Source organism: Sinocyclocheilus grahami, unplaced genomic scaffold, assembly GCF_001515645.1.
Source record: "Sinocyclocheilus grahami isolate Dianchi unplaced genomic scaffold, SAMN03320097.WGS_v1.1 scaffold935.1, whole genome shotgun sequence".
NCBI classification, from domain to species: domain Eukaryota; kingdom Metazoa; phylum Chordata; class Actinopteri; order Cypriniformes; family Cyprinidae; genus Sinocyclocheilus; species Sinocyclocheilus grahami.
Genome location: NW_015506114.1, coordinates 217,194 through 240,557, shown reverse-complemented (window position 1 = coordinate 240,557; position 23,364 = coordinate 217,194). Strand labels below are relative to the sequence as shown.

Genomic DNA, 23,364 nt, shown 5'->3' with positions numbered 1-23,364 from the left:
TGTTCTACTGAGTGAGTTTCAAATCATGGAACATGTTTGTGTTGTCTGACTTTGATGACGTGTATCTTCAGCATAGTTTGCAGTGCAGGCTGCAATATTTATAATATTACTTTTTTTGTCTCTTAGAAATGCACATTTGACAGTAGCTTGAGTTAGAATGCAGATGTTTGTTCATTATCAAAAACAGTAACATCTGTAAAAATTGTTAGAACTTCATTTTTTATTTGGTGATATGTAATTATTCTGAGTGTTTGAGTTTAATGAGAAAGACATTATTTTTTAATAATAAAGTTGTCACCATTCCTGAACAAGCTTAAGATTAGGCATCATACACAACAATGTTCTACAACAGTGCTTCTCAAAGTCCGGACTCCGGCCCGGATCCGGACCCGGAGGGAATTCAGTCCGGACCCGCCTCCATTTCGTATTTAAAGAATACGAATTATTTCCTACTTTGATAAACGCATGTTAAACTTGTAAATCATATAAATCATAGTTTTTAAATGTCTTTTTGGAGATGGTCCGAAATGAAAGTGAAGGCGAGATATTGAAAATGTTCCTTCATGACATTTGTTGTCATGACATCCAGTGAGCGTATGACATAATCGGACGACATTTCACTGCTAATTTGAGTAATTTTTTATTTATTTATTTCTGTTATCACTTAGATTATGGCCATTTGACGTATAGCAGTGTCCAGTGTTTCCCATACATTTGAGTTATTTGTGGCGGCCCATCACAAAATCAAAACTGACCGCCACAAATAGATTTTCCAAAAGGATTCTACTTCGTTGAATAAACTGAGCACTGCACATTTTAAAATTAAAATGCAGCGCGGGTGTTTTTATATGAATGTATAATTGAAAAGAACCGACCGTCTTCAGAAAAGCTTTGATGTCATTTTCATTTCGTCTTTCCTAGCGTTTTGTATTTGATTACAGCCGTTAACAGGGAAAACGCTATATCTCCGCTCCAGCAGTGCCTCCTGCTGGCAGACAATGAATTTGCATTTGCATGTCTGTGGGAAACACTGGTGTCTTTCAGCAAACATAAACAATCAGAACTGTTTTGAGAAGGTGCTTTGAGCCATGTATTATTACTATGAATTAGGCTACTACTACTACTATTACCAGCTTGTGCCCTGCAATAATCATTTACTCAAACTCGCTTTTATGAGACAAAGGACAAAAAAAATCGGCCAAACATATCGGCCAAAAAAATCAGCATCATATATCGGTCATCAGCTGCCCTGATTTCTAAATATCGGCATTGGCCAGAGAAAAACCCTTGTCGGTCGACCTCTATTGCTGACACTTAAATTAATTGTTTTGCCGCTTTTGCACTTTATTTTTTCAAAAAAATTATGTTTATTTGTTATGCATGTTATGTATGTTTATTAAAAACATGTTTTGTAATAACCAATTGTCCTGGTCCAGACCTTTGACACTGATGAAAATTCAGATTTGGACCTTTGAATGTAGACTTTGAGAACCCCTGTTCTACAACGTTACATTACATCTCAAGGTTTTCTTTTAGTTGAAAATGTGTGTAAAAAAAATATATATATACACATATATATATATATATATATATATATATATATATATATATATATATATATATATATATATATATAAAGAGCAAAAGCATTCAAGCTCAAGAAGAGCAAACGGAAAAAATAAAGCAGACCATGCCAATTACAGTCGAGTCAGCCTATGTTTATCATGTTTATATTGTCTCACATCATGTTAATGTTGAGATAAACAATAATATCCACATGAAAGTCGGCTCCTCAGTCTGATAACAATAACAACGCATGCTGACACAGACGTTCCAGAGACACAAAGATAACGTGTGCCAAGTTTCTTACAGCGCTTTGTGTTTTCTGTTCTTAAACCACTCTCCCTGCAGGAAACTTAAAGAAAGCATATGTCTCAAGATCATTTGGCTATCAGATCAGCTCTCTTCTCGGCTCACTCGGGCTACAGCTTTGCTTACCTGCAGTCGTGAATGCAGTGATGGACAGCTGTCTTTCCTCAGCCCACTGATGTTTGAATTTCATGTGATTATCATTGTGGTGGTGATATTATGAGAACTCAGGTTCACTGATTTATTTGATCAAAAGTAATTCAATTTTGTAAGATCATTTTGATCAAAGTAATTCCAAACTTTGCGAGGCAGACGGTAACGTTGTGATCAAATAGGCTACAATCAACTGGTTAGCACGCTCCACAGCGCCACCCAGTGCATTTAGTTATAACTGACTTTTAGCTTGCGTGCATAGGATTTATCATGAATTCCCTGCATTTGCGGCCAGCAAAGCAACACGTAGTAAATTTTGAATAGTGTTTTTATTTTTCAAATAATCATTACAGATTGAATATTCGACTGTTTGTGCACACCCTTACAATGCATCATCCGACAGTATTTCTTGACCTACTAGCCTATTGATCAATTGGGCAATATTAATGCATGTATAACAGCCAATATTAAAAACAAAAGATCCTAACCAACATTAATATCTTAAAAAATTAGGCATATTTAATGTGTTGTAGCTTCAGCTTTTTCCACCCGTAATATAATTAATAAACTCAAATGAATTCTGATTAAACATATAAAAGCCATTTCTCCACACTCTAAAAAATGCTGGGTTAAATAAAACCCAGTGCTGGGTAAAATAGGGACAAACCCAGCAATTGCGTTGTTTTGACCCAGCAGTTGGGTTACTACCCAGAAGGTTGGGTTAAACATTTAACCAAACTGCTGGGTCAAAACAACCCAATTGCTGGGTTTGTCCCTATTTTACCCAGCACTGGGTTGTATTTAACCCAGCATTTTTTAGAGTGCAGGGTGACCTTTCGAGTCAACTTCTGTTTATGCAACACAAACTCTCTTCTCACACCAAGACACCATTTTTCCTAAAAAAGAAAAAAAAAACTGTCACCACCCTGAGCAAATGAAACGAGAGAATGCCCTGCCTGCCTATTTGTATTGCAAACTAGAGTCTACTTTCCAGCCAGGCAGGAAAAGACACCGGGAGGACGGCGCCTCCAGGAAAAGCAGGAGAGAGAGTGGAAAAACCCGATCCGTAGAAGATCCGCAGATACCTACAGTTCAGCTGTTTAACAACTCAACAGCAACAAACAACACAAAGCACTAATGAATACAAGTAGAAAAGACTTACTTCAAAAATAAAGAGGATGGAGTCCAGCTCCTCCCGTTGAGATTTGTTCCCTGAAAAAAAAGCAATAGAAATAGTTATGTCAAATAGTTGTGTCATTTTACATTCACCCTTTATTATTGTTTATTGACTCAGGCTTGTGCTTTTGCAGTGATTAACTGTACATTTTTTATCTATGTTGCTAGAATGCTGGAATGTGTTGTCAATATTTAATAATCTTCAATGAATCAGGGATGAGCATGAGTACTTGAATACTCGAAAGTGACAGTGATGAGAGATCATGAAAATGACGATCCTGTGACTTCAAACGGTATATATAATCAGGGGTGCACATAAGTGGTACGCAGGTGCGCATGCGCGACCAACATAAAAAATGCGCAGTGTAAATAAGTTCTGAAAGCACATTTGCGTACCGACATGGTTGACAGCTGTTGCACAATTACCATTTTAGATAGACAAACTTTAATAGTGTATAAGATTTATATTCAAACTGAATAGATAAATAAATCTAGGCTACCCGCTGCCGTTTTCAAATCACAATGCAAAACTGTGACATTTCATTCACTGATGCGCTTCAGTCGGCAACGCTAAACCCGGAAGTGCATATTCTTACTTGCTGGCAACCCGGCAAAATAAAAGCCTACTGATTTTACGTTTGAAATGATGAAAATTCATCTTTAAAAAAGAAGTAAATATTAGCATTTTATTTTTAAGTTTACTATAAAATAGTTGTATTTGTATTTAATACTCCCTTTGTATTTTAAAATATAATAGTACTATCACACTTTATTATTTAGTTTATTATTTTATTTAAAAAACTAAAGGCGATACAATATTATCACTACGATTAATTTATATATTTTTTTATAGTTGTATTTAATGGGTTACACTATGTGCAGCGTGAGGACCAAACCAAATCTCCAGGTTATCTTATGAGAACCAGGCTGAAAAACTTATGTGCACCCCTGTATATAATCTTTTTTTAAGGCATCATTTTGGGCAGGACTTTGAGGTCTGACTGCTTAGCGTTGGAACGGCATGCCATACAGGCTGGATAATTCAAGTGAAACTATGGCTTTGAAAGTGTGCACTGAAGTCTGGAATACATGAAGTCACCACAATCTCATTGTTGATCATTGTTAGTTCATGTTAGCTTACACATTAACTAACGTTAACGAACAGAGCTTATTGTAAAGTGTTATTGTAAATTATTTGTGCTTTAGCTGCCCATGTTTTAGCATGTTGTTACGGGAAGAGCACATTTACGATAGGAGATACACATTCAGACTAGCAAGGTCGAATTCACTTGCATTCCTTTTAAATGTTTGTTTAAAAAAATATATTATTAATAATCTTGCTGTGTTACATTTTTCTTCATATTTGTTTTTCTTCACAAGCATGTTTTAATGAAAATTTCTCTTCATGGCTTCTGAAATGCATAGGGATGTCTTTGAAAGTTGCCAGCCACCGCCAGCATTTTTGATCATTTTCACAAAATCAACACTTCAGTGGGTGGGTAAGTTTCATAAAAAAAAAACAAAAAAAAACACTCCCACAGCCTACACAGTCCTAAACCACTTCCTGCATCAACATTTTATTTGGTAACATTAAGCAGTTTTGATTTATGTGCTGATTAATGTTTGACGATCGTGCTATTTTGCATATGCATATGCTTACATATGCGACCACTAATTTCTGCTTCTTCTTCACCATGTTTTGATCCAGAAGTTTAATAATCTTTCAGAAGATGTGTGATAGCGCCTCCTACCATATAACAGCCAAGCTGTCATAAAGATAACATTATAATGAGAAGACTGTTGTAACAGAATTCTTTGTGCTTTAGTTGCCCGTGTTTTTTAGCATGATGCTACGGGAAGAGTGTATCTAAAACAAGAGTTACATATTCAAGACTTCATCAAATTTCATCCAAAATTTCCACACGCTACAAAATAAATACGACCTCACGTTATGTCAATCAGGTTTACACACTGCCTCTGAAATTTTTGTGCGTCATAAAAAAATTCGGATCGGGACCGTTTTTCGCATCCGTTCTAAGCATTTTGAGAGGCATTTTGACAGTTCAGAGCCACCGTACAAGCGAACGCTAAAATCCAGAAAGAATGGCGATTATCAAGTTCATCCACTTCATCTCGCAACACAAAGCACCGTAAAGATCCTTGCACACCGAGTTCACAGAAATTGGTGGTCTTCTTTTTAATATGTGGCTCTAGTATCGCTAGCAAAGCATCAAACTGAGCCACTGACATCCTGAATTAAACTTTGAATCACCCAGGATAATCCCGCTGCTCCTGAGGTTCTGTGCGTGACGAATTTTTAGGATTTCGAATACGAAAATTTCAGACTCAGTGTGCAGAATGCAAACATGTAAATTATAGTTGTGTTAAAAAAAATACCAGTACAACATCAGTAACCTGATGAACCACTGTTATTAGCAGTAGTAATATTTCTGCACTGCAAATAATTTACTTGTGGATGCAGTGGTGTAATAGAAAAACAACAGCCCAAACTGGTATGACATTCATGCTGATGCTTTGAAAGGGGTGTGGAGTTTAATTATAGAATTAATTTATTCTGTGAATAAAAACAGGTGTCATGAATTGTCCTTCATTAAGGAGGAAGGGAAGAAATGTTTCACACATTGTTATAAAAGTAAAATGGGCCATTCCAAACATTGTTCGGAGGAAAAATTTAATTTGATTAAAAAGTTGATTGGAGAAGGAAAAATGTATAAAGAAGTGCAGCAAATTATAGGATGCTCAGCTAAAATGATCTCAAATGCTTTAAAATGGCAACAAAAACCCGAAACACGCAAAAGAAAACCAGGAAATGGGTGTTTCAACAAGACAACGACCCCAAACACACAAGTAAGTGAGCAACATCTTGGTTTGAGAATTTGAGCAAAGAATTTAGGTATTTCACCATCTACCATGCATAATATTGTGAAAAGATTCAGGGAATCCAGGGAAATCTCAGTATGTGTAGGGCAAGGCAGGAAACCTCAGTTGTGTGTGACCTTTGAGTCCGCAGAAGGCACTGCATGAATAACCGTCATGCTGCGGTGGTAAATATAGCCACATGGGCTTGGGAGTTCTATGGAAAACCGATGTCCCTTAACACAGTCTGCCACTGCATCAAGAAATGCAACTTCAATCTCTATTTACACAAGGAGAAATCTATACATCAATTCTAGGCAGAGATGCCTGCGAGTTCTCTGGGTCCGAACTCATCTCAGATCGTCCAAAAGACCGTGGAAATGTGTGCTGTGCTCAGATGAGTCCACATTTCAGCTTGTTTTGGGGGAAAACAAACATCACATTTTCAGTGGCAAAGACAAATAGGAGCATCCAGACTTGCAAAAGCAAACGTCTGACATGGTATGGGGTTTAACAGTGCAAACGACATGGGTGACTGGAATATGTGTGAAGGTACCATTGAGGTGGAGGCATATATTGGGATTGTACAGAGATGTACAGTGGTGTGAAAAAGTGTTGGCCCCCTTCCTGATTTCTTATTTTTTTTGCACGTTTGTCACACTTTAATGTTTCAGACCATCAAACTAATTTAAATATTAGTAAAAGATAACACAAGTGAACACAACATGCGGTTTTTAAATGAAGGTTTTTATTATTAAGGGAAAACAAAATCCAAAACTACATGGCCCTGTGCGCAAAAGTGTTTGCCCCTAAACCTAATAACTGGTTGGGCCACCCTTAGCAGCAACAACTGCAATCAAGCGTTTGCGATAACTTGAAATGAGTCTGTTACAGCGCTGTGGAGGAATTTTGGTCCACTCATCTATGCAGAATTGTTGTAATTCAGCCACATTGTAGGGTTTTCGAGCATGAACCACCTTTTTAAGGTCATGCCACAGCATCTCAATAGGATTCAGGTCAGGACTTTGACTAGGCCACTCCAAAGTCTTCATTTTGTTTTCTTCAGCCATTCAGAGGTGGACTAGCTGGTGTGTTTTGGATCATTGTCCTGCTGCAGAACCCAAGTTCGCTTCAGCTTGAGGTCACGAACAGATGGCCGGACATTCTCCTTCAGGATTTTTTGGTAAACAGCAGAATTCATGGTTCCATTTATCACAGCAAGTCTTCCAGGTCCTGAAGCAGCAAAACAGCCCCAGACATCACACTACCACCACCATATTTTACTGTTGGTATGATGTTCTTTTTCTGAAATGCAGTGTTACTTTTACGCCAGACGTAATGGGACACACACCTTCCAAAAAGTTCAACTTTTGTCTCATCAGTCCACAGAGTATTTTCCCAAAAGTCTGGGGGATCATCAAGATGTTTTCTGGCAAAACTGAGACGAGCCTTTATGTTCTTTTTGCTCAGCAGCGGTTTTCGTCTTGGAACTCTGCCATGCAGACCATTTTTGCCCAGTCTCTTTCTTATGGTGGAGTCATGAACACTGACCTTAACTGAGGCAAGTGAGGCCTGCAGTTCTTTGGATGTTGTTGTGGGGTCTTTTGTGACCTCTTGGATGAGTCGTCGCTGTGCTCTTGGGGTAATTTTGGTCGGCTGGCCACTCCTGGGAAGGTTCTCCACTGTTCCATGTTTTTGCTTTTTGTGAATAATGGCTCTCACTGTGGTTTGCTGGAGTCCCAAAGCTTTAGAAATGGCTTTATAACCTTTTCCAGACTGATAGATCTCAATTATTTTCTTTCTCATTTGTTTCTGAATTTCTTTGGATCTCGGCATGATGTCTAGCCTTTGAGGATCTTTTGGTCTACTTCACTTTGTCAGGCAGGTCCTATTTAAGAGATTTCTTGATTGCGAACAGGTGTGGCAGTAATCAGGCCTGGGTGTGGCTAGAGAAATTGAACTGTGATAAACCACAGTTTTAACGGGGGGCAAACACTTCTTAACACAGGGCCATGTAGTTTTGGATTTTGTTTTCCCTTAATAATAAAAACCTTCATTTAAAAACTGCATGTTGTGTTCACTTGTGTTATCTTTGACTAATATTTAAATTTGTTTGATGATCTGAAACATTAAAGTGTGACAAACATGCAAAAAAAAAAGAAATCAGGAAGGGGGCCAACACTTTTTCACACCACTGTATACTGCCATCAAAATTACGTCTTTCATGGGAAGTGCATGGTCATTAGATCAAGACAACGTCAGATCTCAATCTGCATGTGCTACGACAGCGTGGTTTCATAAACACGTGGATGTGACTGACTGGCCAGCAGATCTGTCTCCTGTTGAAAATGTATGGCCCATCATGGAAAGAAGACTGATTGATACATGAGCAGCTGAAGTCTTGTATCAAGCGAGATTGAGGAAAATTTTTGCTTGCAAAACTTTAGAAATTAGCATATTAAATTCCCAAATGATTAAACATTGTAATTAAAAGGAAAGTTGATGTGAGAAGTGGTAAACATGCCTCTGTCCCAATTTTTTTTGGAGTGTGTTGCAGCCATCAAAATCTAAATTTGTTCATATGTACAAAATACAATTAAGTTGGCCAGTGAAATCATTAGGAATCTTTTCTTTGTACATTTGTCAAATAAATAAAGGTTAAAGAGAATTAAAAAAAATCATATTGTTGATTTTATGGCATTTTACAAAACGTCCCAACTTTTTTGGAATTGGGGTTGTATAGGCTAGCCTACTGTTTACATTGTTTAGTTTTGTGTGCAACCCACAAGTATAACCCAATAAAATATGCGCTTTCACACTACATTAGCTTTTTATCATTATCAATTCAGACTGTAAAATCCAGTAAAATTGTTCTGCTCTTGGGTGACAAATTCTGCAGTGGGTGCAAAGTAAATGATCGATCACTTTTTATACTAAACTTATCATGCACTATGAATATTGTTGGCTCTATGACACACTGTCTGTGATAATCCTTACATCATTAATGTCTGCAGCAAACACTGCAGGCAAGTTGCATGTTCATGGTTAATGCTTAGGGTATACAGCATCACAGGTTATCTTCATTTTATGCTCTGCAGTGCACTGATGCATGCATGCCATTTTAATTCCGGGACTTTAAGTTACTCAGTTAAAAACTGCTCAGCTGAATCATAAAATCACTCTCTTGACATGCGGAGAAATGACGAGGTGTGAGTTTCAAACAAATACTTCTACTGCAGAATTGTGTTTTAGCATGAAGGACAGATGACCTTCACTGAACACAGTGCAGGAAAACCTCTTTGGTCAATGGTGTGACTCAACAGAAACAAAAGCCTCATTAACTTCACATGAGGGGGCATGCAGGCAACAGCGAGGCAGGGCTGTTACATCAAGCTGAGGAACTGTAGACGTGAATCAGCTTTTTTTTTTTGCGCATTATTCAAAAGCCTTTTTCCAAAACCTTTGTGAGCTGCCTTTCTATCCAAGCAAGCTACATTCTAATGTAGCATGAAACTGAATATTTTACAATATGTGACTGATTTGGAATTAGAGATGCATGAAATTATTTCCATTACTAGATGTGAGGTGCGCTACAAATGAACTTTATTAAACTAATAAATCAACTGAAAAAAAGCACAGACTAAAATATCAATTTTGTACCCCCCCCCCCCCCCCCCCCCCCCCCCGCGTTCTTTTCGTCTTTCTTTTTTTTGTGTGGAAAACACTTTTCACCAGATTCAAACAAAAGAACATTTATGGTAACACACAGTTTAGGGACCAATTCTCACTATTAACTAGTTGCTTATTAGCATGCATATTACTAGCATATTGGCTGTTTATTAGTACTTTTAAAGCACATATTCTGCATCAGCACATTGTAGATCCCTATATCTAAACTTAACAACTACAGTGAGTAGTGAAAAGAATCACCCCCCTTTAAAATAATCACATTTTGTTGCTTTGCAGCCTGAAAAGAAGACGGACCGTTTTTGTTTTATCCAGCTGTATTTACTCAGTGCATCTTATAACATCCAAGTGAAAGATATGACACCAACATGTCCGGAAAAAAATAAAAAAATAAAAACCAGAATCACTGAGTTGGAAAAAGGATCAGCCCCTTGTGTCAGTATTTTGTTGAACCACCTTTTCCTTTAATTACAGCGTTTAGTCTGCTGGGATTTGTCTCTACAAACTTTACACATCTAGACTTTGCAATATTTGCATACTCTTCTTTGTAGAACTGCTCAAGTTCAGTTCAATCTGATGGTGAGTGTTTGTGGACTGCAGTCTTCAAGTCATTCCACAGATTTTCAGTGGGGTTTCAGTCTGGGCTCTGACAGGCCATGCAAGAACATTCAGCTTTGTCTCCTTCAATCACTGTGTGCTCAGTTCTGCTGTGTGCTTTGGGTCATTGTCATGTTGGAAGGTAAACCTTCTTCCCATTGACAACTTTCTGGCAGAGGGCAGCAGATTTTCCTCAAGAATTTGACTGTATTTTGCCCCGTGCATGTTTCCTTCTATCCTGACCAGTGCTCCAGCCCCTGCTACAGAGAAACACCCCCAGAACAGGACATCACCACCTTCATGTTTTACTGGAGGAATGCTGTTATTTGGATGATGAGCTGGATTACATCTCCGCCAGACATATCGTTTGGTGTTGAGGCCAAATAATTCAGTTTCAGTCTCATCTGCCTCAGAATCTTCAAGGTGTGTTTTGGCAAAGCTCTGTCTGACTGCATTTGGCTTTTCTTGAGGAGTGGCTTTTTTCTTGCAAGCCTCCCATACAAGCCACATTTGTGGAGAATCTGTGATATTGTTGTCACATGCACACAATGACCACTCTTTGTCATAAACTCCTGCAGCTGCTTCAGAGTTGCTGTAGATCTCTTGGTCGCCTCTCTGATCAGTTTCCTCCGGCTCTTTCATCCAGTTTGGAGCGACGTCCTGATCCAGGGAGGGTCTGTGTTTTACCAAAAACCTCCACTTCTTTATAATAGACTTCACTGTGCTTCTAGCCATTGATAAAGCCTTTAAAATGTTTTGTATCCATCTCCTGACTTGTGCCTGTTCACAACTTTATCCCGGAGATCTTTTGACAGTGTCTTGCCACCCATAGTTGATTGTTTGCTGCAGTTGCACTACCAAGGACTGAAATGCTCCAGGAAAGCTCTTTTCATGCTGAGCTGATCAAAATGAGCACAGCTGATCACAGCTGAAAGTCAAATGGCTTTGTGTGCCATTGAGAAGTTGATCAGCTACACCTAAACTAGTTTACAAGTAATTTTTAGGAGGGGGTGATCCTTTATCCTCAGTGATTCAGATTTTTAATTTTTTCTGACATGTTGATGTTATATCTTTCACTTGGATGTTATGAGTAAATACAGCTGGATAAAACAAAAACTGTGTCGGTCTTCATTTCAGGCTACAAAGCAACAAAAATCTATACCCACTATATTATATATATATTTTTTTGTTTGTTTGTTTGTTTTTTATTCTGAACTCCAGAAAGCAGACAAACATGTCTTACCTTTTTGCTTTAAGTTACTTTCCAGTGTGATGAAATTTTCATAGAAGATAAAATAAATCTGTGAGCAGTTGGTTTCAAAAAATGTCTTCAGTTCATTCCTGTCAGTAATATCTGTGGAGAAAACAAAAAATAAAGAATTAGACAAAACACATAACGGACAATAAGTCCAATATAATGTGCATGACTAAAACATTCCTTTAGATCACTCTGCAGTCACATATTGTATAATTAAATGCTGACCAAAAGATTCAAAGATATGAATGTACATATAGACAGTAGATTTCATCCAGACACAACTTTCATGAGATCGAAAAATCAACTGGTGCAGATTATGGCTGTATTTCCAAAACAAATTAGCAGGTTACCTAGACTGCATTTCTGTTAATAAAAGAGTACCAAGTCATCTGAAAAATGACACCAAAAAATTATGACTGGTTTATCTCCCATCTCGTCAGATGGGATACAGCTTGCGGCATTTCTCATTCATTCCTATAGTATCCGTAAAACGGCGATTGAGTGTCGCACAACTCTGACTGAAATTCAGTGACTTCAAGGCTGTAATGTGATTGGTTATTAAGGCACACGTGATCCAAGTTGACCGTTACGCTTTCTCCAATGGTAAGCAAAACAGACCCTCTCATCTCCCAATAGTAAGACAGTAGGCGCATTTTCATTACAGATTTGCGCAAAACTTTGGCGATATTTTCTGAATGTCGATAAAAAAGTATTGCAAAATGACGGCGTTTCCATTAACCAATGTTATGCGGCTAAAACATAACCTTTTGCCTCTCGCGATAAGTCATGGCAGCGGATTCTGGTGGGATTTTGACCGATTTTGGCTATATTTATTCAAAGGAGGCTTATGCGTGTATCTTTACAGAAGCAGCAAAGAGAGCCGCTTCAGAAACGTGCGTAGCGCGGCTGGAATAAACCATAGACTGTAGTGGCCGTAATCAGCTTCAGTGACCGTATCAGAGCCACACCGCACCGCAGACGTGTACAATGTAAATTGTCTAAGTATTAATAGTAGGGAAAGCCCCTTATACTGAAGCGTGGCCACTTATGAGGTGTTTCTTGGAGGTTATAGTACACTGAAGAATGATCATATGACTTTTTACATTTTATTGTGTTCAATATTTGAGGAGCTGCAGCGTACCTACAGCAGGCATCTATTAGAGAAAAAAAGGAGGAGGATATTAAAAACAAAGTTTATCCATTTTTACCGAGGCGAATTAAGGTAAGTTGTAAACACCACATCTGCGTTTGTGTGTACGTTACATCTGCCGGCGCCAGCATTTTTCAAATTAACAACGGTTGTTCACGGCGACGCAAAGAATTGTGGGTTATCTGTAGCAGCGAAGGATACACCTCATGCATCCTCCGAATTCCTGTGAAAGAAGGTCGCATTCGGAGTGTCCTACTTGCTTTTCTGAAATGAGACAGCCTCGATTACGTATGCAGCCTTCGAATGCGACCTCCAGAGGACGCAGCCTTCTAAATGAGACACAGTTTGTGTCTTCTTCTCTTGAATTGCATCAGGAGAGCTGAATTACAGTCTTGCACTACAGCGCCACACTGGTCAAATCGTGTAACTGCAGGGTCTTACATTAGGTCATATGAGATCAAACGACTACTCGACAACAAAACTATTTGTCGACATCGTCGATAATGTCGACTAATCGTTTTAGCCCTACATGAAATACATATATACTGTATGGTATAATGCAATAGGGCTGCACGGTTAATCGTATTTTATTGGTGATCTGATTTTGATAGGGCTTCATAGAAAGTGTTACCACATTTTCTAACAAAAAGTGCAAAGTAACAAGTAGAAAAAAAGATAAATGCACAAAGAACTTGTATGGAGATTTTTCCATCTACAGATTTTTCCCTGACCTTCTTTTCTCTGTAAATGAAGGGTGCACACTATTGCTGAAAAACACAATCACTACTTAGCAGTCAGATGTCCGTATGCACAAAGGCACAGTGCCCTAAACAGGGCCATACCTGCAGATGAAACTTTGTTTGTAAAAGCATTTTTTAAATATGAACGAGCACCTCACGTCTACACCACGTTATGTATGAGAAGCTGCAAAAGACACAGGCACAAGTGGAATGTACAAAACACGGTGACATCAATTTTTAAGTAAATATAATGGCCGATATATTGCGTCACCAAAAATGATTGAGGTCATGTACAAATATTGCGCGATAAGTCGATATTATTGATTATTGCGACAGGCCTAGCCAAAACATCTTTAAAGCTGAACTGAACAGATCCTATCCTTGCTGATGTTCAGATAGCTGTACAAATGGAGTGATGCATTGAGTAAGTTCACAGTAAGGTCAACAGTAGATTTCCAGTAAGTGCTCCTACTCTTCATGTGTATCCAAGCCTATTTTAGTCAAACTGCACTGGGCTACAGGCTCATCTAAAAATTGTAATTGTCACCAATTTTTTTAACCCCCAGTATTGTGCAGAAACTAAAAATTTGGTTTCAGAGCAACCCTACGGTTGGCAGAGGCTAATGTTCACATCTCACCTCCTCTTTCCTAAAGAAAGCAATCAAAGCAGCCCAACGCCCTTAGGCTGATGAAACACAGGGCAACTTTTTGAGCAATGTTACCGGGCAACTTTGGCTAATGTTGCCGTCAATGGGCAACCAGGTGAGACACAGGGCCCACGACCAATCTAAAGTATTCATATAGAAATGTGTTACCCATTCTCAATGGGAAAGTGTCCAAGCAATATTGCTCAAAAACATTTGCCCAGCAAAATTGCTCAAAAAGTTGCCCTGTGTATCATCAGCCTTATACTGGCTCCAGGGAAACACTGGCATTTGCAACAAATTTGTAGCAGTGGCACTGGCCTGATTTTTAATAGCAGCAGGGACAGATGATAGATGATGACAAGGAATGGATTTGATGGCTGAAATAATATTTTGTCTGGAGCCAGACTGACAGAGCTGTGAGAACAGCCATTTGACAAATGTGGATGAAGTCATACGCTGGGCCAGTGGTGCTTATGTCAGGACACGCTGTATTTTAGGTAACTGCCCACTGAATATTTACAATTTCTGAGAAAACGTATCAGAAAATCTAAATGAAATTGACATCGCGAGCATTGATATCACCATAAAAAAGCTATAAAAGCTGAAACACATTTGGATGGGTGATGGGCTTGCCCAGAGAAAGTCCAGATCTGATTAAAGTACAGTAAGTATTCACATCCTAAATAATGGCAAGATGTAAAACCTATCAGGATGAGCTACCTTATTATTACTAAATCTGTCATTACACATTACACATCTACAGGCCAAAAATGGAATTACTATTATGATTTTGAACTGGAAGATGGATTTGGAAGCTAAACTTTTCAACCTTTCTCCTCGCTCAGACCATGCCTGTGTCTATTAAATATTAAAGATATTTATTAAGCATTAAACTCTCAGGACTCACAGCAAATAATGACTTTAAATTCAACATGTCAATTTTAAGCTGGGCCTTTCTTTAGTCTGTATGGTGGGGATATATATTGAAAAATTCATAATAACTTCACAACGATTTTGCTGGTTAGCAAACATTGCAAATTATTTAATGTACTTAATCAGATTTAAACAGAATGAACAATTTATAGGCAACACATTTAATATTGTTGTTTATTAACGGTCTGAAACAAATTATACACCAAAAAAAATGCTGGTGTGGGATTTACTTTGAAACCATTCCCACTGAGCAATTGCTAGTAAATTTCACAAATGTATACTATACTATGTAAATGTACTGAGTATGTATACTATAATACATACTCCAAACTTTGTTTTATTTGCAACTTCAAAGAAAAAAAAAATTACAGTGTATCTGAACTGTTATGTATTGCCAATTCCGCCAATGTTTTTGATTTCTGATAATTAAGTAGCGGACATTTATAGCAAAAGCAGTTCTGCCAGAATTACAAAATGTTCAAACGCAAAATGCTTACACAATTAAACAACTTGACTTGCTTCAATTAATGACTTTTAAAACCCTACTAAGTTGAATGAATATAATGCACATATCTGATGAGTGCAAAAATAGATGTGTGCATGTACTTTCTTGTGTGTGAACTGAACATGCAAACAAATCAAACGTGTATTACTGTGGTGCGCTTATGGAAGTGTTGACACAGAGAGTCCAGGGCAGAAGAGCAGCAATAACAGCACAGGCGTGTCTCTTATCAGAGCCTCTCACATGCTCTGCTTTTCAACCCTCATTGCCTCTTCCTGCTGCCCAAGAAAACACACCGACTCACTGACAAAACCTGAGGTTTGCCTGAGTGTTTGTGAGTGAGAGAGGCAGAGATCAGTAATATCCAATGGCAGTTGGATGTCAAAGAGCTATGTCAACACCAGTGTATTTGTGATGTGAACGCGACCGTACCAAAGGTCATTTCATCTTCCCTCATTCAGTAACAGCTGGACTACTATAATCCTATTTTTGACAGCACTGTTAATAAGAAATGCCCATTTCCTGATTGCCTTAAAAGGAATATTCCAGGTTTAATTCAAGTTAAGCTCAAATCACAGCATCTGTGACAAAATAACTACCACAGATAAAAAAAAAAAAATTCCAACTTTAGTTAAGCACTTACAATAGAAATAAATGGAGCCCATTGAAAAGCAAAAATGTGATGCTCAGTAATTATTAAGGGTGTAACGATACCCTCATGTCACGATTCGATACATATCACGCTACACATGAACTCACAATACAATATTATTGCGATACTCCAAGACACATGGTAAAAGGTTAACAGAAAATGTACTGTTGATTAAAATGCTAAAGTTGGTATAACATTGGAGGTGGAAATCAATAGGCTTGGACTTGGTGCTGGTAACTCAATGCACAGCACAATGGTGACACCAGAATAAAAATATTCATGATTCTGAAGCTGAAAATACAGAATTATTTTAGATGAATATGCTTGCACTCTGTCACTGACTAGATATATTTAAAATAATGCAGGACAATTTTTACTGGTAACATAAGACATTTGGCATTACCAAGACCCACACATATTACCCCATTGCATTATTATACATTATATTCAACAATATACAGTATATAGTAGTTTAATGTAGTATTGCCACTAAAACAGGGCTGCCACTAACGACTATTTTCATTTCGATTAATCTATCGACTAATTTACCGATTAATCGGTTAATCTAAACGATTAATTTCCCACACAAAAAAAAATCAACAATTTTAAAGAACATTTTATTAAACTTGCAACTTTGCCATTCAGTAGTGTTCCATAAAAAAAGTATAAATGTAAACAAACCTAATAAAAATGAAATAAAAAAAGAAAATAATTACAAAAGTCTGAGAAAGTCAGCATGTTTTTAATGTCAATATATCCACATGTTCTGGGCTTCTGTTCATTACAGCTGTGAGCGCAACTACAAAGGGGGAAAAAATATGTTTCAATCAACCCCAACAGTTGGGTTTTCACATTAAATAAATGCAATGTTTAGAGTCCACTAGAATCAAGTATTAAAAATGTATTATTAAAAGTTATTATAAAACATTTTTTTTTAAGTATTAAAAGTACTCTTAGAAATGTGTAAACAACAGATTTAAACAGACATCTCCAGCATGATGAAAAAAATGAACAGAGGACTTCAGTAGAGAAACTCCAAATTAAATTCAAATTTCTATGAAATTCTTTTTTAAAGCAAAAGTAAAGTGCAACATAGAGTGCAAGAAGCAAGTGTCCATCTCATAGTCCAAATCACTGAAAATTTTTGCAGGCTACATCCAGTCAAAGGATTCCAAGTGATTGGGAATTTCACATAATGGTGAAAGATTTTCCCACAGATTTCAAAACGCGATTTGACGCGTTAACCAACAGAAAGATGCTTGGTTTGAAAGTGACTTGTGTGCTTTATATATCGCTAAACTATTGACAACAGACAACGCAAAATTGAACCTGCAAAATTTTGTTTATTTTTATTATTTTAGGGCTGCCACTAACAACTATTTTTATTTTGATTAATCTATCGACTAATATGTCGATTAATCTAGACGATTAATTTCCCGCAAAAAAAAAAAAATTTTCAACAATTTTACTTAAGAATATTTTATTCAACTATATTTCATTAAACCAAATGAAATCCAAAAGTAAAAAAGTGCAACAAATGCAAGAAGCAAGTGTCCATCTCAGTCCAAATCACTGAAATCAAAGTTCAGTATTATAGTGTAAGAATAACAACATGTCCATGTGCTCTGGTCTACTAATAATAAAATATTATAATTAATAATTAATTTTTTTGGTTATAAAAATAGATTTAGGTTAAGTGAACAATAGCCTTTAAATTGACTTAAAATACATATGTAATAGCAATGAGGCAATAATAATTAGTTCAAACAAAGTATCAAAAGCTATAAATCATATGGTTTTATTGAACAAAACTGTTGTTATAATGTAATAGAGCAACTGGTCTATATATAATTATAAAATAGTATAATATAATCTCTATTATAGATCAGTGAATAGAGCTAATGTACAGTACGCATTACAACAAAGGCCTGCAGAGGGCCCCAACGGCCTGACGATTGTTTTTACACACTACTGTGCGATCTAATACTTGTTTAATATCTTTAATATTTGGCCATTTCTTTACGACAGAAATGCTATAGTCACTGTAATTTACTGAATTATGTGGACATCAAAACGTGTAAACTCAGAGTGGGGGGTTTGAGCTTTTATTTTGAAACCGCGAGATAATGATGTATTCTCCTGTTTGCGTGGATTTATAAACGATATACCTTACAAATCTGACGAAATGGCGCACGTTGCGTTCCCAGATGAACGTTATAATAAATCCAAACTCACAACAACATGCAGAGATGGAGTTTGAGCCACTCCACACACATGTAAATGATAAGTTCCTGTGGAACAGCATTTACTGTGAACGGAGTCGCTGTGAGACGCACGTATGTAACCTATAACTGCATCACATATAATTATTTAATTTAAAAAAACGTAGCGTTTGTGAATTCACAGTTATGCTTAATTATAATTGGCCTTGGAAAACAGTCTAATAATGTGTTTTATGGATTCTCGTCCGTGAAATGCGCCACTAACCGTATTTTGCCGGTTAGTCGAGGATTTTTAAAAATCAAATAGTCGAATAGAATCGACGAATCGCAGCAGCCCTACAGTAAAACTAAAGTGTAAGGCTGAATTAAACTTGAATTTTCTCTCACAGTAATTTTAATTTTGGGTGAATTGTACACAATACAGATTGCCACTATCCACTATACATATTGTTGCATTTTTGTATTGTGATATATTGTAACAAGATATATTGTTACACCCCTAGTAATTATAATATAATTTTACTTTAGTTTTCATCATTAACTCCTCTGTTAAAACGAGTAGTCGTTTTACAGTTTTGCTGATGATTAATTGACTAAGAGTTTCTAACAGTTTCAAGTTCCTGCTAATCACACAAATTAAAGGTCTTTATTTTAACAAGTTTTTCAATTTTAAATTCAATAAAAAGTCACCATTGTTTGAAAGTTTTCACAACATTATTGGAGTCCCCTTCAAAGTGCTTGACAGACCGAAATATGCATTTACGTGACGAAGTCATAGCTAGCTAGCAAACTAATGGTAATTATAGTAACTCATGTTTGAGCGGGCAAACCACTGATGCTAATGCGCTCTATTAGGTGTGTTCGACTTAAAGCAGCGCTGCGCAGATCAATCAGTGTTTGAAAGCAAAGTACCGCAAGAGCCATTCGAAAGCATAAGAAACCGTCTGCTCTCCATAGCTTTCGCGGGACTTTGATGTCATATCACCGATCGGTCTGAACACACCTCTTATAGTGTTAGGGGAGGGGCCGTGCTCAGTGGCTCCAGTGCATCATCAAGACATGATTTCAGGCCTGCCCAAAAAAATCCTGAACACAAAAATGGTGAAAAACTATTTAACAGTCTAGCTCCACAATTCAGTACAACATATTTCAGTCTTTGTAAGGTGTTTTTTAGCAATACATTTCTAATATTTACAATGCATTTAGAAATAATTATCTGAATTGCCTTTATACGGACTTTAATCAAACAGCAACCTCTGAGATTTGATAATTGCACTATAGCATATTGTGATTTAGGTTATGTGGCCTTGGCAAAACCAAAAAATGATAAGAAAGTAAAAGAGGGCATAAGTGGAAGCGAGCAGTAAGGCCTGTGGCATAGAGAGTCTGCATCTGTATGCAAGTGTGTGTGTGTGTGTGTGTGCGTGCATGTTTGTGTGTGTGTGTGTGTGTGTGTGTGTGTGTGAGTGAGTGTGTATGTGTGAGTGTGTATGGGTGAGTGTATATGTGTTAGTGTGAGACAGGGTTGTGCCGATAGACGATAGTATCGTGTATCGACGATAGTCAGAGATAGACGATAGCAGATGTCTTTGTCGATAGTCAAGACGATATTAGGCTCATTCTCCTATTAATGTATATTATTAATATATATTATTATTATTATTATTAGGCGGCCCATTATAATTCGGCTATTATTATCAAATTGCCCCGCTTTTTCATTCAGCACTGTATTTCACACACACACGCACACGTGCGCGCGCAAATGTGGAGCCTGTAGCCGGTGAAGGAGTCTCCAACCACAAACAGACACATTTCGTCTGCTGAGATAAGGTATTTCATTGGCCTTTAACAAGTAATCTGAATGGCCTATATATGTGCAATATTTTAACCGAGCCCTCACTAACTGAGTTTAATGCCACAGTTATGTTAGAACGCATCTCATTCTTGTTTCTGTGGCGGTGCGTCGGGCTCATCATGGGGCGCGTGGTCCGGAGCGCTGTATGACTGATGTATCTGTTTAATTAAAATTTACTCCAAATATATTAACTTACCCGTTTTAAATATTTTATATTTAACGTGTTCGTTTATGTCCAATATTTAGTGTTAAACTTTTGGTCTGGTCACCGTTGACTGATTTTGCAGACCTTCTGTGCGTCGATGCGGCAAACTTGTCACAGGATGCTCGGTCCTAATAGCAATGTATGACTGTTGTAACCGAATATATATGAACTAGCTGTTTTAAGGTCCATAGGTTTCCATAGTCTTCCTCTCTCTCTCGCACGCACGGTTTAAACCACCAAATAGTTATGAAATAAGGTTGTGACGGTGAGGAAATTAGCGGCAATTACTAAATTACAAACTCACTTTAGCCTATATATAAAACATAGGACTTTTATTAACAAAACAAATAAAAATACACCATGCTATAGGGCAGGCTATGCCTAATATAAAATAACAAATAACTTACATAAAGGTTAAATAGGTATACAAAACTGGAAATAAGTAAACATGTATAATATATAACCAAATAAATAAGAAACATTTATTAGCAAAACGAGTAAGAAAGCTTGGAGGCACGGCATACACCTTGATGTCAAATAAAATAAATAAATTACACAAAGTTTAAATAAAGTAAAAATCAGCAAACACTGTGGAACCAATTAAATGAGAAACGATTGTTTAAAAAAACTTCCAAAATCACCTTAGATAAATGGCAAAAGACAACAGGCTTTTCAAAATCCAAAATATTGCCAAATAGGCGCTTTTGCATTTCGTTTCGAAACCAAATCAACCGCGATCGTCTTGTCTGTCTCGCCTCACTCTTCTCGTCTGTCTCACCTCACTCTTCTTGTCAGTCAGCTGGACTCACTCTCCTCACTGGAGAAATGAAATCTGATCTGTGATGCGACTGTCGTTTGGCACGCTACATTGAGCAGCCGCGTTCAGTTTTTAATAGTAGTTAGGGTTGCAAAGGGGAGGAAAATTTCTGGGAATTTTCCGGAAACTTCATCTGGGGAATTTTGGAAATATTCCAAGTTTGAAATTTACCAGGAATTTTAGGGAATTAATTGGAAATTTGGGGAAATTTATAAAACTATTATATACAAACATATTATATATAAACATTTTGTTTGATCATAGGCTCTAATACAATACTATCTAAATCTAATACTAATACTAATTATTAAATGCCGCTCCATCTGAAAGCACGTGATGGAGATTTACTACTAATCACAGAACCGGCTTTACTGACAATATGCTCATGCGCCCTAATGAAAACTTGTGAACAGTGTTTATTCAAAATAGAAATATTTTCTAACAATATAAGTTTTTACTAGTACTTTTTATTAATATAACACATCATTGTTAAAAAAAATATTAATTTATTTTAAAAAAAAGAGAGAAAAGATACTGACCTCAAACTTTTGAAAGGTAGTGTATTGTTAAAAAAGGATTTCTATTTTAAATAAACGCTGTTCTTTTTTCTTTTCTTTTTTTTACTCTTTATTCATCAAAGAATCCTGAAAAAAGAATCACAGGTAATGTGAATAAATAATAATAATAAAAAATTAAACAGCACAACTGTTTCCAAAATTGATTATAAATAAGCATATATGACTTCTGAAGAATCATGTGACACTAAAGATTGGACTAATGATTCATCAGCTTTGCATTACAGAAAAACATATTTTAAAGTATATTAAAACAGAAAACCATTATTTTAAATTATAATACTGCACAATATTACTGTTTTGTTCTGTATCTTTGATCAAATAAATGAAGGCTTGATGAGCAAAAGATATGCAATGTTTAAAACATTAAAATAGTAATGTTTCCAAACTTTTGACCAGTACTGTACTTCTGTATGATAACAGAAAGCTGGCTAGCAGAAAGACTTTACTAGTAAAACTTGAATCCCATAGATCAAATATATTTAGAATATCAAAACTTAGATGTAGTCTTTGGGCTTAAATGCAGCAAGTGTGGCTTCAGAGAAAATGGAGGGGAATCCCCCTCTTAGGAGACTAGAGGGGATTGTGTGTGGGGGAGGGTCATTTTTAGACTTCTGTTTTATTATTATCTCACCTAAATGTTTGTTACAGTCTATGGTGTGTTTAGTCAGTGTATTTGTTTTTACAATGGTATAGCCTAATTTAGTTGCACAGTATATTACACACAGCACAAGGAAGTTTTAAACAATTTTTTGTAATATTCATGTAATTTACACGAATACTTACCAAGATGAACATTTTGATATTGTGTGTGCAGGATTTAAGAAATTATCTGTTCATGTTATGTAGGAAAGCATGGTGCATGTAGGGTGTGTGGCCTCAATAGCCCTGCAGTAAGCAGTGTGCTGTGTGCATGTGATTGAGCAGTGTGTAGGCTAGAAATTAAACTGAAATTGCATTAAATCAGGTTGTTTTAACCAAGACTATGCTGCAAGATTTTTTTTCTCAACTACATTTAAGTCCCCAGTTCCTGCAATTTAGCAAAATTCCAGTTTATTCCCATTAATTCCCGTTAATTCCCATACATTCCCATGGAAAGTTTCCAGTCTTGAAAATTCCCGGAATTTTGCAACCCTAATTGTAGTGTCTGTTCTTTTACTGAACTAAATGATTTTTATTACTATAAAAAATCAAAACGACGGTGGGGGTCGGTGCCGCGGTGGGCAAGTGACGTAACCGGTGTTGCGGCTTAACAACGGTATCACCGTCAGCACCGTCTATCGCAGCAAGCCTATTATGAAATAGCCTATGACAAGTACAGGGAGTCTCTCTTGCTCCCACCCACCCATGCACGCAAATCTGATCAAAGAAATTGCAATAGGTTTTTTTTTGTCATATCACACAGCCCTAGCATGTGTGTGCGTGTGTGTGTGTGTGCGTGTGTGTGTG

At 37.0% G+C, this 23,364-nt stretch overlaps 1 protein-coding gene across 1 annotated transcript in view; it reads right to left on the bottom strand.

Moving 5' to 3' along the window:
- LOC107564446 (ral GTPase-activating protein subunit alpha-2-like) overlaps positions 1-14,326 on the bottom strand; it is a 148,557-nt gene extending 134,231 nt beyond the window's left edge. The window contains exons 1-3 of the mRNA XM_016249541.1: positions 14,323-14,326; positions 11,603-11,713; positions 3,185-3,234 (exon numbers count right to left, since the gene is read on the bottom strand). Of these exons, the coding sequence (XP_016105027.1) occupies positions 3,185-3,234; positions 11,603-11,713; positions 14,323-14,326 (165 nt within the window). The remainder of the gene's footprint in view (positions 1-3,184; positions 3,235-11,602; positions 11,714-14,322) is intronic.
- Positions 14,327-23,364: the final 9,038 nt, after the last annotated feature.